Source organism: Aspergillus mulundensis (assembly GCF_003369625.1).
Source record: "Aspergillus mulundensis strain DSM 5745 chromosome Unknown scaffold_12, whole genome shotgun sequence".
In the NCBI taxonomy this organism is placed as follows: Eukaryota; Fungi; Ascomycota; class Eurotiomycetes; order Eurotiales; family Aspergillaceae; genus Aspergillus; species Aspergillus mulundensis.
Genome location: NW_020797900.1, coordinates 336,023 through 350,700, shown reverse-complemented (window position 1 = coordinate 350,700; position 14,678 = coordinate 336,023). Strand labels below are relative to the sequence as shown.

The following is a 14,678-nucleotide window of genomic DNA, read 5'->3' as shown; positions in this document are numbered from 1 at the left end:
CGTACAAGTCGAAAACAGTAACAAGAGAAATGAAACAGAATTAGAAAGGAGAAAAATTCTAAGAACGGTCAACGTTCTAGAGTGAGAAATGTTCTAGGGTGAGAAATGAGAAACGAGAAAACACCCCACCAAACCCCGGAAAGAGGAAGAGTCACAAGACGCGCCTAATCCGACAAATCGAACGAATCGTCTTGGCCGCCCGCTCCATCCTCGCTATCATCATCCTCAATCACGTAGGTCTTCTTGGCGGTTGTGCGTCGCGACGGTCGGCTAGCCGTGCTGCGGGAAGCAACAGGAGCCTCGTCTCGAATGCCAGCCGGGGAGTCAAGGATGTCGTTGGCCATCGCATCGATATCATCATCCGAGTCATCCATGATTGTCTTCTTCTTCTTAGCAGCGGTAGAAGCAGTCTTCGCTTGCTTGGGCATCGCATCCATATCATCCTCGGAATCCTCCAGGATCGTCTTCTTCTTGTTGGCAGCGGTGGAGGCAGTGGAAGCAGCCTTCGCTTGCTTGGAGGCGTAGGCCTTGGCAGCAGGAGAAAGGGTTGTCTGTTTAAGAGAGGAAGAGGAGGAGGCGGCGGTAGTAGCGTCCTTCTTCGGGCGACCGCGACCTTTACCAGCGGCTGGCTTTGGAGCGGCCGCGGCTTTGGTCTTCGGGGCTGCCTTGGCCTTGACGGGTTTGATGGGCTCGTCGTCCTCGTCGTCGTCGTCCAAGTCAATGGTTTCAGACATCTTTGCGTCCTTGGGCTTGACCTGAAGGGAGCGGCGCGGGGAGTTCTGGGGGATGAGCTTGCTGTAGTCAGTTTCGTCCGCGTCAAAGTCGTTGTCAAACTTGGACGTCTTTGTGTTGGTAGGCAGGTCGGTGCTACTACCAGGTCGCGAGAGTTCAGAGAAGAGCTGTCGCGAGTCTGAGGCAGATCCACCGGTCGCACCACCGATACCCTTGACCATCTGGCTCACATCACCAAGCAAGTCGTCGCCATTGTCGCTGTCGGAGTCATCCAATGTGTACTTCTTGGGCGCAGTCTTGCGGCCAGCACGGCTGGCTGGCGCGGGCTTGGCGGCTTCGGCTTTGGCGATCTCCATGAACTCGTCGTCATCAAGAGCGTCGCTATCATCGTCCTTGGGTTTCGGTTTGGCTGTCGCTGCGGTTCGACCCTTCTTCGCCGCTGGCTTTGTCTTGGGCTTGTCATCGTCATCGTCATCTTCTTCCTTCTTCGGCTTCGCTGCCGCCTTGGGAGCGGCGCGACTCTTTTTGGGGGCGACTTCAGCTTCGGAGGCATCCATATTTACATCACCATCCTCGTCCTTGGGCACTGGAGAGACTTTAGAGGGACCTCTGCTCTTCTTCGGCATAACTTCTTCAATACCAAAATCGAAATCTGAATCGCTATCTGAGACTTTGGCGGCCGGTGCGGGTTTTGGTGCTTTCTTGAAGAAGCTCGCCAGTCCACCTTCTGTCTCGGCTTTCTTCGGCGCGGCCTTCTTCTTGGGCTTGGAAACGACAAAGTCGTCATCCGAGTCGTCGTCGGCCGCTTTGCGCTTCTTCCCGCCAACGGCACGGCCCACTGTAGCGAGCTTCGTAGAGACGCGGCGGCCCTTCTTCTTTTGGCCAGTGCGGCGGTCCTCTGCTTCGGCGAGCTGCTTTCGCCACTCCTCGATGAAGTCGTCAAGGTCGCGTAGCCAGATGTCTTCCTTTGACAACTTGATCAACGCGTCAATCTCTTGCTCCTTGTCTCCAATCTGTTTGAGCAGTCTTTCCACTCGCTCCTGAGTCAAGGACCAGATGGCCATTCCCAAAAGATAGTCATAGCCGTGATCTTGCGGGGTCTCGGTGCCTTCGTCGTCGGATGCTTCAACGACCTTTTCGGTTTCACCGGCCTTGGCGGCGTCCGCGACCTTGGGGAAGGACTTGAAGCCCTTGTCCCTCAACTCTTGGACGAGGACGGTCTTCTTCTTCTTGGAGACAATCAATTCACCATCGATGATCATCTGCACAAATCTTGCCTGGTTGGTCAACTTCTCAAGTTGGATCTGGAGTTGCTTAAGTTGGTAGCGCTAGGAGAGATGTTAGCATGATATCTCTGTAAAAGGAAAGGCTGACAGCATGCACTTACTTTACGTTCCGCATAGAACTTGAGGCGAAGGTTGTAAAACTCTCGCAGAATATCCTCGACGCTGTTGTACTTAGTGATACGACCCTCCGGATCGAAGGCAACCAAGTTTGTAGTATTGACCGTTCTGGTGAGCTTGAACTTGTCCTCCAGGAACTCCTGGGTTAGAGGTTCCTTGACGTTCTTCTCATCCAACTGAAGGACCATATGGATGTCGGAGTTGGTGTTGTAATCCTTATAATCCTTGATGAGAGAAGGCGCCTTCTCGGCCTTGATCATGTCCTCAAGCTTATTGATGAAATCCTGAGTCCATGTCCGGACTGGAAGTTCCGTGACTTCCACCTCCTTGTCGGAGATTTGGTTGATGCGACCGCTGAATTTGTACTTGTCCGGGCCAATCTGAGTGACTTCACCTTTGAAACCCTTGAACCACGGCTGCATCGTCTTGATCTCCTCACCCTTGAGCATCCGCTTCAAGTTGTCGACGATGTCCTCTGGATTGTAGTTGGGAATTGAGGTACTCCAACCGGTGCCGATACCGTCGGCACCGTTGACGAGAATCATGGGGACAACGGGAACATAGTATTCGGGTTCCACCGACTTTCCATCATCTTCCAGGTACGTGAGAATGGCGTCGTCATGTTCGTGATAGACTTTGCGGGCGAAAGGGGAAAGTCGAGTATGGATGTAACGGGCGCTAGAGGCATCGGCACCACCCTTCAGACGAGTACCGAAGTTACCGCTGGGTTCGAGGGTATTCAGGTTGTTGGAACCGACAAAGTCTTGCGCCAGACCAATGATAGTCTGATGCATCGAGGCATCACCGTGATGGTACGCAGCCAAACTGAAGACTTGACCAGTAAGGTCAAGCACCTTGACTTCCTTCTTGATGTTGCGCTTGATAACCGTGTACATGACCTTTCGCTGACCAGGTTTCATACCATCAACAACAGAGGGGATAGACCGCATGCAATCGGCGATACTGAACTGGATGAGCTCATTGTTAATGAATTTGTCGAAATGGATCTTGTCCACCGAGTGATCCATGAAGGTGCCTGGCTTGAATGTACGAAGCCAGTCTTTGCGCTGCTCAGCTTTCTTCTTGGAGAAGACAAGGTCAAGCATTTCGGCTTCATGGTCTCGCATGGTATGGAACTCCTTCAAATGTCGATCGAGATCACGGAAGTACTCCTGAGCCTCCTCGGTGCTGCTGGTACCCAAACCCTTGTAGTACTTGTGCTCCCATCCACGCTCACTGGCGTGCTCTTCCTTCCACGCATGGTACTCTTGTAGCGTGAAGAAGGAGTGCTGTTCTCGCGGTTTCTTGATGTCGCCTTTCCAGACCTTGACGATGGGCGTGATGAACTCAATCAAGAACTCGGGAATTCGGAGCAAACTAGGGAATGTAGCTTCGAGAAAGTTGATGAGCAAGCCCTTGATGTGACTGCCATCGTGATCCTGATCCGTCATGATCATCAAATGGCCGTAGCGGAGGCCTTTAGTATCGGTGTATTCTTTCTTGTGCTGCAAGCCCATGAAGCTCTTGATGCCCTGGATTTCTTCGTTCTCGGAAATCTGTTTCCACGAGGCGTCACGCACGTTGAGCAACTTTCCACGAAGCGGGTATACACCGAAGAGATCTGCACCGACCACGCCACGGCCAGCCATAGCAAGACCCTTGGCAGACTCTCCTTCCGTCAAGATGAGGGTACACTTGTAGCCATCCTTGGTACCTGCCTTATTGGCGTCAGTTAATTTCGGGTTGTTCATGCGAGTTCGCCGGCCGCCGTCAGACTTCTTAAGAATCTGGTCTGCCTTTTGATCTGCAAACTTCTTGAGGTTGTCCAGAATACCAGTGTTGAGCACTTTCTTGAAAAAAGCATCGTCAAGAACCGGCTTGCTTTTGAACGAGTTCGGTTTGGATCCCAGCACCTCCTTTGTTTGTGAAGTGAACGACGGGTTGACGATCCTGCAGTTGACAAAAAGGAAGAAGTGATTCCGGATCTGAGCTGTCTTCATGAGTGCGCCTGTCCCTTTCTTGTTCTTTTTGAGATTTTCGGACAGTTTGTTGGCAATCTGGTCCGCGATCAAGTTGACGTGGGTGCCTCCGCCGGATGTGGCGATGGCGTTGACGAACGATACATGCCTGTACGTACCGTCGGACACGGCAAAGCCTATCTCCCACCGAGGATGAGGAGTGCAGGTGATGATGTTGTCGGCTTTGTTGTCGCCACCACCGCGCTCTCGGTGAACGGCTTTCGTGTACAATGCAATGTACTTTTTGAAGTCTCGGCAAGGCACTCGAACTCCGTTCAACTTGACGGCCACGTCGGCGGTAGCAGCCATATCGTAAACTCGCCGCTTGAAAAGAGCTTCGAAATCGTCATCCATACCATCCAGTTGGAACCTAGCCCAGTCGGTCTGCCAGGTAACTTTGGTGTAGCCGGGACCCTTTGCAGCGACAACCTTGGGCGGATGCACTACCTGCATATTATTTTCCCATACTTGCGTGTACCGTTTCCCCTCGTCCGGGTCCACGGTTTCGACAATAAACTTGGTGGAAAAGATGTTACAAATTTTGGCACCAAATCCATTACGACCACCCGTGGTTTTATCCTCGTTATCATCGTAGTTGGAGGATGTCAACAGGTGGCCGAAAATCATCTCGGGGACCCAAATTTTCTGCACAGGGTGGATTTCCACCGGAATACCTTTACCATTGTTCCAGACGCTCATTTCACCGGTCTCCCGATCGTAGGTCACTCGCATTTCGTTCATGGAGTCGTCGTTTTGCCTGTGGTCGGCGGCGTTTACCAGGATTTCATCGAGCATTTTGTAAACAACAGGGATGTGAGTGACTTCGCGAAACTCCATTTCGTCTCTTTCTGTATTGTACACCCACATCTCCTGTGTCGTAGGATGTTCCGAGCCGGCCCAGGTGTCTGGACGGTCATAAATCTGCTGTCGAAGTTCTTTCTAAACACCAGCTGTCAGTACGTAGCTCGTTGCCCCTCCAATGGCCGCCAGTTTCTTACCTGTTCGTATTTCTCACCCCGACTCTTAAGGATCTTGCCTGATTTTCCTGATGGGGTAGCTTCGTTATCAATGTTCGCGAGCGGTTTAGAGCCGCCTTGCTTCGCCTTAGCCGCCGGGGCTTTCATTGGGGGAGTGTGCGAGAGCGCTGCGGAGTCCTCGTCAAGAGGATCATCGTGATCCGACATTTCGTCTTCGCTGTCAGCCTTGGCCTTCTTCTTAGGCTTAGCCGCTGCTTTCTTCGCAGGGGCTCGCTTCACAGGAGCCTTCTTCGGAGATGCCTTCTTCGCGGCCTTCTTTGGCTTCTAGTTCAGCAAGTCGCGATTAGCAGAGGTCATTGCGGAGCGTTGAGGGGGGTGAGCGTACGGGGGCTTCTTCGGGCATGAAGTCGGAGCTGCCGTCGTCGGAGAAGACGGATCCCATGGAGTCTTCGTCGCTCATCGTGGCTTTGAGGGGTATATGTGCAGAATATTCAGGGGAAAATCGAGAAACAGAGGGTGAACCGGAAATCCGGAGGGCAACGAGTGACGGAAAAGAGGGAGCGAAGGAGGGTTAGAGACAAAGACGTCGCCTCCCACGCGAGGTATCCTTTGACAGGAAGCGGGAGAAAGACTGAAAGAGCAGCGCCTCCTCCACGGTGTCGATAATTGTTGTGTTGATGCTTTGTTGGCGACGCGCTGGGTTGAAACTTGCGCCCGGCACGTCTCCGCCAGTGAATCGTTTTGACCGGATCATCGGTTGCCCCGTTCCGCGGCCTGATTGGGAAAACTCATAACACACCAGCCCAAAAGAGAAGCCGCGATCAAAACACGCGTGCGGGGTTCTGCTATTCTTAGCACCTTCACTGCTTAAGGCTCGAGGACTTCAAGGGTAGTTGATAGTGAGTGTGTATCCGAGGATAGACTGCTGGTATTTTTGACATAAAGAGACTTGGCTTGGGCCCATGGGCCGTACTTCGCAATACAACCGTGAAGTCTCTCGGGCAACAAAGAACCGTCATTGACAAAGTATTGCTCAGAATAGCTCACAACCAAAGCATCGCATTGTCAGATTTACCTGAATACCGATTCAGATAACTGTCTATTTTTGTTCAGCTGGTGGCTTTTCGTCAGTAAGCAACCTTTAGCCACACTTTGGCTTTCTGTATCTACTCCGGAGTTTGATAGATGTTGCCCTGTAGTGGCTAAAATATATTTTTGAGCCGCCGTGACTGATATTGGCATAAACCTTGCATCGCTGAATGTAGTTACTCGTAGTCCTAGAGTGTGTATGCCATTCAGAGGAAATATTCTAGAGTAGAATATGGATTCTAGTCTGTCAGTCTCATGATCAGTAGTTCTATCATGCTGCTCGCTTCAGTTGAATCTTGATGAATTCTGACTTCTCGTCCCTGCTTCCAGTCTCGACTTGAACGCTGAGGGGCGTTTCATGGTGCCGGTATGCAGCTGTATGGCCGGTACTGTAATGTATTTTTGATCTGCAGTAGTCCAACCATAATGAGCCGGAGGATTGTAGATCCAATCAACGAGCGCAATTGGAGCCCTCCATTAAGGCTCAAACGGTCATGCGACGTTATCTTACCGCTGACTTGGAACGGGCGATTGGAGCGCGCATAGAACGCTTTTCGCCAAATTAAATTGCATAGCTCGCCCCTGGACTGACATGGAGTGAGGCCAAGCCATCAATCTCTTACAGTATGACATACATGTTTCCAAGAAGAGAGGTTCACGGCGTGATGCCGTGCATCCTGAGTTCCTGGCTTGGCCTGCTCCTCGGTTCCTGAGGGGCTCGGGGATCCAGGTTTCATGTTCCATGGTTGCGCTCTGTTTTGCGTGCGGAGGAGATCAGGAGAACCTCAAGATGTAGACCTTCCAGGAAGCCAACTTAAATGGCAACTTGTATTGCTAGCATCCCTTAATATATACTCTGGACATTGAATAGACCGAGTCTCATCACACGCTAGCATTGTAGCTCTGATAATAATTTGCGGATCGACAGGGCGAGACCTGGTGGAGTTCCAATCAGGAAAACGACCCCTGAGCGAGAAGCCCACTTGGGAGCACTGGACTAACCACCACTAACCTCACCATCCTGAGTCAAGTGCACGCCGTTTCTTCCTCATTTCTCCCTTCTTCAACTCCTCCTCGTTACTGTCGTTGTCTGCGCCGCCGAGCGATGCCGCTGTCTGTCGACCACCTCCCACCGGCAGCTCTCCCGTCTTATCGCGTCTCTCGACTTTGACCCCTCCGACCCTCGCGTTTCACCCCTCGTTCTGACCGCCGAAGTGCATCGAACCTCGACCGAGAGAAAGCAAGCGACAATGGATCACTCTGAGCAACTCCCGTCGCGCCTCAGTTCAGACTCGGTCCGGACGGCTCAGCGAACCGATTCGATGGTGACCGTGCCTCTATCCTCGAATTCAGAGGATACACAGCCCGATTGGCGTACGCTCGAAATTCCTCAGACCCCTGTGCACGCCACGACACATTCCGACGACGAGATCAGCCCGAAAACCACACCCACCTCCGCGAAACCCGACCTTGGGTCGGAGCTCGCCCGGACGCGAATCAGCGAAGAACATGACCGGATCGACGGGCTCGAAGGTGATGGGGTGGACTGGGAAGAGTTGGAAAAGACCGAAGAGCAGGAGCCTCGGATGGAGGGATCTGATGAGGTATGTCTGGCACAAATGGCATGGAGAGACATAGAATTGACGATTCTAGACAACTGCCCTGTTACTGGCTCGCCTGGAACAAGAGAACAACGCGCTGGCCACGAACCCGAAATCCGGACTGGCCAAGGTTGCCGCTCAGCAGGCACAGGCACGTCCATCGCGGTCACAATCGTTGCATCACATCAAGCGATTGATTGATGAAGACCCTCGATCCTCTCTTCGCTACTCACAACTTCCACCTCCACCGATGACCGAGCTCGAATTTTGGGCGGCCCTCGTGGCAGACTACCCGCAAACCGTGCAGCGATTGCCGACTTTGACTTCGAATAAAATCAGAGGCGGCATTCCACCTCCTCTGCGCGGCGTCGTCTGGCCGAGCTTGTCCGGGGCTAGGGATCCGTCACTATTGACCGAATACCAAAAGCTCTGCGGCGAGACCAGTCCATATGAGGGACTGATCGGAAAGGACATTGGCCGCAGCTTTCCCAACGTCGAGATGTTCCGGGACCCAAATGGCGAAGGGCAGCAGATGCTTGGCCGCGTACTCAAATGTTTCAGCCTCTACGACACGAAGATAGGCTACTGCCAAGGCTTGGGCTTTGTGGTCGGTCCTTTGTTGATGCACATGACGGATGCAGAAGCCTTCTGTGTGCTTGTTCGGTAGGTTTCTCGGTATGATGCTTGAACGGCGCTAATGATTTCAGGCTCATGGACCATTATGACCTGCGAACCTGCTACCTGCCTGACCTGTCGGGTCTGCACCTGCGCGTCTACCAATTCCAAAATCTCCTCTCTCGTCTTCGACCAGCGCTTTTCGAGCACCTAGAAACACTTGGGGTTGAGCCGGTCTATGTTTCCCAATGGTTCCTCTCGTTCTTCGCCGTTTCCTGCCCCATGCCGATGCTACTCCGGATCTTCGATGTCATCTTCTTGGAGGGCGCTTGCGAGACTTTGATGCGCGTTGCACTGTCGCTAATGCAGCGCAACGAAAAGAAGATTCTGAGTTGCTCAGAGTTCGAAGATGTCATGCAGTTGTTGCTGTCCAGAAGTCTCTGGGATACGTAAGTTTGTTTTCTCTGACGCAAGACTCTTACTGACCAACGTAGCTACGCTTTTGACGCCGACGACTTTGTCAACGACTTCGTCTCTCTCACCACTCTCGTGACGAAAGAAAGCCTTCAAGCGTTAGAGACCAGTTACAACCAGTCGCAGGGAGTCCCCACCGGTATTACCTTCCCCCAGATGCAAGCGGCAGCTTCCAGATTCCTCGGCCGGTTCTGGGCTGGCTCAGGCCCTCACACCTCTACCAAGTCAATCAGCCTCAACCCGAACAACGCCTGTGGAACGAACAATCTCCGCCGGTCGACCTCAAAGCAAAGCATGGCCTCAACTCTCAACTCAGTTGAGTCGGCGTCGGACGCCAGCACGGCACCAACCGAGCTATCAGTCGAACCGAAAACACGAACGAAATCGTCGCTATCGCAGAACAAAGACCGCGATCTCCACACCCAGATCGAAGACCTTCTCATGGCACTCAGTGACCTCCAACGCCAACAGGCGGATCTTTCCCGCCAGCTTCAGCAGGAGCGTGAAGAGCGCGAGGAAGACCAAGCCCTCGCTCGATCAATGCTAGAATACATCAAGCAAACGAACGCAGACTCCGCACCACCAGAGCTCCTCAGCAAAGCAGAAGAGAAGTTCGCAGCGGTGGACTCGACGAGGCGACCGTCGATCGACCAAACCAAACAGCAACTCCGCGACAACGTGGAGCAGTGGAAGAACATGTACTCCGTCGAGGCCGGCCGGTGTCTCGACCTCACGCGGCGCATCGACGAACAGGAACAGGAAGCCACCTCGCTCCGCGAACAACTTCGCGAAGCACGCGGTCGGATCCAGGACGGATACCGTGATCGCCAGCGCCTGGAGCGCACTGTCCGTGACCTCCGCGCAATTAAAACGCCCACCCCGGATACACCCCCAGAGTCATATGGTTCGCCGACAAGTGATCACGGTGAAGGCTTTAGCTCCGGCGGACTTCGCGAGCTTAAACTCGCGCGATCCGCTTCGCAAAAGAGCGTCAAGACTACTACTTTCAACAAACGGTCTAGCAGTCTCGGCCTCCAGAATGTGCTATCCACAGAAAACAACAAACCACCGGGCGACGAAGCGCTGCTCCTGGAGTTGGTCAATGCCAAGACCGCAGAGGCGGTGGCTAAACAGGAACTGGAGGAAGTCAAGGCGAAGCTGGACTCGCTACGGAAGATGATGGGAGGGAAGGCGCATGGGTTGTCGCGATCTTCGACCACGGAGAATCGGAACTCGTTACTTGGATTACCACCAAATCCTGGCGTTTCGAAGACTCACACTGACGCCCCGGCGTCTTCGGGCGGGTTCTTTAGCGGGTGGGGACGATAGTATAGATCTTGTCTTTTGTATAGATGTTGATACGATACTGTGCTAGTACATACATTCACGATTTGTCGAAGTCCCCCTTGAGCGGTACTATAGTAGAGCCACTGCATGTTTATATCTACCTCCATGAGCCCGGGATTACTGAACTGACTTGATATGCAGCTGGTTGAGGGTGGAGTGGAGCGCAGCTTCCTGCAAGAGAATCAACGCTTCATGCCCTGCAGGAAGGCGCATCTCTGCCCGTGAAAGCGGCGTCAAACCATGGTCATCCTTCTTGACCGGGTTCGCCCCGCTGGCAAGTAAGATTCTGATCACATCTCTTAACTTCTTGGGATTATGAGATTTGCCTTCCTCCAGCTTGGGATCCACTGCATGGGACAGCGGGGTCCGACCGGTGTTGTCGCCAACGTCTACATCAGCGCCTCCTTCCAGAAGAATTCTCACGAATCTCTTGAATTTCCGCTGCGCCGTGTACGATTCATTGCCCACCCGCAGAACAGAAGAGATTGCATAGTGCAGCGGGGTGTGACCTTCATTGTCTCTGCTATTGATATCAACTCCGTCCGCGTTAACCAGTATCTGGATGATATGTTCGACCTGGTCGTAGTCGACGGCCGCATACGACAACGCGCTGCGGCCGTCGTCGTCCTTAACGTTGGGGTTTGCCTTGTATGTGTCGAGAAGGAGCTTGATTAGCCTTGCGCTCTTTTTCCATGCAACGACGGCGACCGAGAGAATAGATCTGCCATTGGCATACTTTTCTTCCACGCTTACGCCGTCGACACAGAGGAGGATTCGGCATATGTTCTCACTCCCGTATACCGCGGCAACATGGAGGGCATGCTGAGCACACCTGGCTTTCTCATTGGGTGGGAATCCTTCATCGTCTAGGATGAATCTGGCAATTGACTCGTTTCCACCTATTCCGGCATAGTCTAACAGGTCGCGTCGGCTGGAGCGGACTTTGTCCATGCCAGTCGCTCCCACGAGTAGCTTGAATACTGCATCGTGCCCGCCCATTGCGGCGCGTTGTAGCGGTGTTAGGCCGTTTTCGATCTTAATGTCCGCATTTGCCCCTCGGGCTAGAAGGAGCTTCATCATCCTCTCGTTTCCCGTCTCTGCCGCGATCCCAATGGGACTCCCTTTGTACTTTGTCCTGGCCTCGAGGTCGGCGCCGGCATTGGCAAGAACATTAAACACTTCTTCATGGCCCCGCAGCACGGCAGCATACAGCGGAGTAGTTTCTCTCAGTTTCTCTCGGTTTTCTATAAAGGAGCCCTGGTTGAGAAGGTCCTGCACCAGATCTGGAAATCCGTATGTTGCTGCAAACCATAGCGGGGTCTGTCCATGGTCGGTCTTGGGGTCGACATTGCCCATCTCATCTTCGCGGATTAGGGCTCTGCACGCCTCGACCAGTCCAACGCATGCAGCCAGATGCACGCCACGTACTCCAGCCTGAAAGTCCCGGGAAAGACTTTCCCAGTTCTGTTTCACATACCACCTCTTACCCCGTGGTAAAATGACCTGGAAGCAGGCGTCTACGTTACCCGGCTTCCTGAGCAGTTTTAAAATTAGTTTCATGTCTGAATTGTGCTTCCGGGAATGGGATGCCCAGTTCTCAGCTGAGTACTCAAATAGGGGATACTCTCTGAGCCTGGCATCAAAATCCTCGAACTTCCACAGAGTGCCGCTCTTGAAGGCGTCAAAGCACAAGTAGTGGACGCACTTGCTACCAATATCACGGTGTGCATGGGGGAGTATACGAACCTGGTTGCGCTCGAAGTACTCCTGGGTCGTGTAGTGCACCAATTTCACTACAAGTTCCTGCTGGTCAACTATCACGAGCCCACCGCAGACGGCAATCAGATCCTCAATCTCCGGGATGTTGTCTTCATCCAGGTAAGGCTGGTTATCCTCAATGGCAAGACCGTGCTGTAGTTCACGTGTAGTCAGAGGACGAGTTGCGCAGGAGATCCACGAAAGGACTTCCTTTGCCGTCTGCACTTCGTCCGGAAGTTGGTTCTCTATGCGGCTCCAGGCGTCTTCGTATGCTGCATCGAGGCCGGATGGTAAAGTCTTGAGGCTTTCTCGCACCTGCTTTACTGAGCGTTTTCCTTGGATTGAATCGATATGCAGTCGGGCTAGGAGGAACCTATTCAACTAGTCAGCATGGACTTTGACGCACTGAGCGGCCCACTTGCATTCCATCTATCGACGCGGCAATTGCACTGATAACCTCCTGCTGCAGGTCTTCCCTCTGCTGCATAACTCTTGGAAGATTGTCCAATTGGCCTCTAAGAAAGCGTTCGACGTCTGCTGCACTGGCTCGGATTCGGAGGTTCGGTTTCCCTTCGAAAAGCGCACTGATGTCTGGATAGTCCCTTGATGTTACAAATAGCCCTAGGTTCCGGGTTTTCTGCAGACCGAACAGCTCAAGAAGCAGTTTCTTCCGTTGTCCGGGTGGAAGATAACACTCGTCTAGTGCGTCCAGGACAACGAACGTCGTTGGAAGCTTTGCCAGTGCAGAGTCAAGGGTAGCCAGACATTCGTCCACCGTGAGCGACGTCCCCATGTCCAGATGCTTTTGGTACGTCGTCTCAAGAAATCCCGGAATGTCTGGCTGCTGTTGAAGCACCTGTCTAACCAGGATCGACAGAATCTCAAGCAGCGTGGTCTGCTCCCGGAAGTTGCAGTAAAAGAAACCAAGCGCGATCCTTTCCTGTGCCAGGATATTCTGTATTTCATTTATCACAATGGACGTTAAAAATGTCTTTCCAGCACCAGGAAGCCCGGGGCAGAACAAGCTACGTTGATCTGTCGGAGTCTCCTCGTCCTGCGCCATCCATTTCCCGAACTCGTCGGACTCAAGCAGCCAGCTCCCAGTCCCCGGCTGCACCCGCCCGAAGAAATCCGCTTGTTTAGCTTCATGTGTAGTTGGCGACAGCCAATTCAGGATCTCCCGTCGCCGCTGTTCGTCTTGATGCTGAACGAGCTGGTTGACGCCGTGTTGAGTGACGGTCACAATGTCCTTCGTTTCGCGGCTTAGCTGGCTGTATACTGCCCGTCAGCACACCTCTCAGTGATCTATGGATGACAGTGACAACTGACCGATTACACTCCGTCAAAAACAGTCCAAATGCATTGATGTTTGTATCGATCCGCCGCCGAAACGAATCAATCTCCGCCTGGTCCCATGTCAACCTGTTCCACACTCGTCGGCCTGCTTTTCTGAGTCCCGGCCGTGGTCCGACCCTTGTATCGGTTAAGAGGCCATCGTATCTAGCGACCGTCTTAATCAAATCTTGTAACACATCGCAGCAGCCCTGTGAGATTTCGTTTAGCGTCTTCTGCTGTTGATCATCGAGGTTGTCTGCCGGCTCATGGTCGTCAATGTCTCGAAGGATATTCGATAGTCGCTTGACGCTGTTTGATCTGATTTAGAATGGGCGTCTCCCGGAATACGTGGGGGAGTGTTCGTAACTCACTCGTCGCGTATGACTTGGAGCTGCCCCGGCGCATCATTAAACTGCTTCCGCACTGCATTCGCGAGTTTCGATACGGCGATGAAATCGCCAACGCCAAATCCGAAACTCATCTTCAGGATGCGAGTGCGATCACTCTGGGGTTCAATGCATGGTGGACTTTTGTACGCTCTCGACCGTGGAGTTGATAGCGGGGTTGTGCTGACCCTGAGCTGAGGCTTTGCTGCAGGTGAGATGCAGGCTGCATAGCCACCGCAGCGTCACCATCTGCGCGCGACGATGGGAACGAGGGCGTCAAATGGCTGGCTGGCGCGTAGAACGGGTGCTCTATGTTTTGGGCGGTATTGAAAAAAGATTAGGGCTTGTCTTGCGAGAGTGGGACGCGCAAGAAGATAAATTGCGATGCATCATCCGTGAATCGAACACGGGCCTCATCGATGGCAACGATGAATTCTACCACTAGACCAATGATGCTTCTTATTGGAGAAGGCTGTAATTTTGTGCAACATAACTCAAACGCGCTATTCAGGCCGCCAACTAAAGATCTCCGCATCCAGGTATATCAATCATTGCATACTTGGATCTGCTGAATTGGTACATAGATCTTCTCCAGTTTGTCCCAGCATACTTCACCGAATTTTCCATCTCAGACAGTGTCTAATCTGGCGCGGCGATTTTGAATTCACAGTAATCGGGCCGATATATATTTATATATATTTGTGTCATGTGCAGCCTTCACTACGTAGGTCCCGTTATTTCTAGGGCGCAGGCTTTAATACCGGGAGTAATGCGCGTGGCGCGGAAGGCTAACCTAGCTAAATTAGGAAATAGGGCATAGCTTTATTTCTTTATAAAATAGGGCCTTTAATAAAAAGATATTATGTATTTATAGTAAGAACTAATTACTAATTTTCTTCTTTAAGTTAAAGTTTTAAGTTAAACTTAGTATTTTATATATTAT

General features: G+C 52.5%; 3 protein-coding genes across 3 annotated transcripts; 1 reads left to right on the top strand and 2 right to left on the bottom strand.

Annotated features, from left to right (window-relative positions):
- Positions 1-164: 164 nt before the first annotated feature.
- On the bottom strand, positions 165-5,590 carry DSM5745_09447 (DNA topoisomerase 2; the record flags this gene model as incomplete). The annotated part of the gene is made up of 4 exons (XM_026751463.1): positions 165-2,060; positions 2,120-5,092; positions 5,152-5,454; positions 5,516-5,590. The coding sequence occupies 4 exons, from the start codon at positions 5,588-5,590 to the stop codon at positions 165-167; spliced, it is 5,247 nt and encodes a 1,748-aa protein (XP_026599811.1).
- Positions 5,591-7,469: 1,879 nt separating this feature from the next.
- DSM5745_09446 (putative GTPase activating protein (Evi5)) lies at positions 7,470-10,238 on the top strand (the record flags this gene model as incomplete). Its single annotated transcript, XM_026751462.1, has 4 exons — positions 7,470-7,823; positions 7,873-8,483; positions 8,528-8,884; positions 8,930-10,238. The coding sequence occupies 4 exons, from the start codon at positions 7,470-7,472 to the stop codon at positions 10,236-10,238; spliced, it is 2,631 nt and encodes an 876-aa protein (XP_026599810.1).
- Positions 10,239-10,373: 135 nt separating this feature from the next.
- DSM5745_09445 (ankyrin repeat domain-containing protein) lies at positions 10,374-13,830 on the bottom strand (the record flags this gene model as incomplete). Its single annotated transcript, XM_026751461.1, has 4 exons — positions 10,374-12,387; positions 12,452-13,285; positions 13,344-13,658; positions 13,721-13,830. The coding sequence occupies 4 exons, from the start codon at positions 13,828-13,830 to the stop codon at positions 10,374-10,376; spliced, it is 3,273 nt and encodes a 1,090-aa protein (XP_026599809.1).
- Between the last annotated feature and the right edge of the window lie 848 nt (positions 13,831-14,678).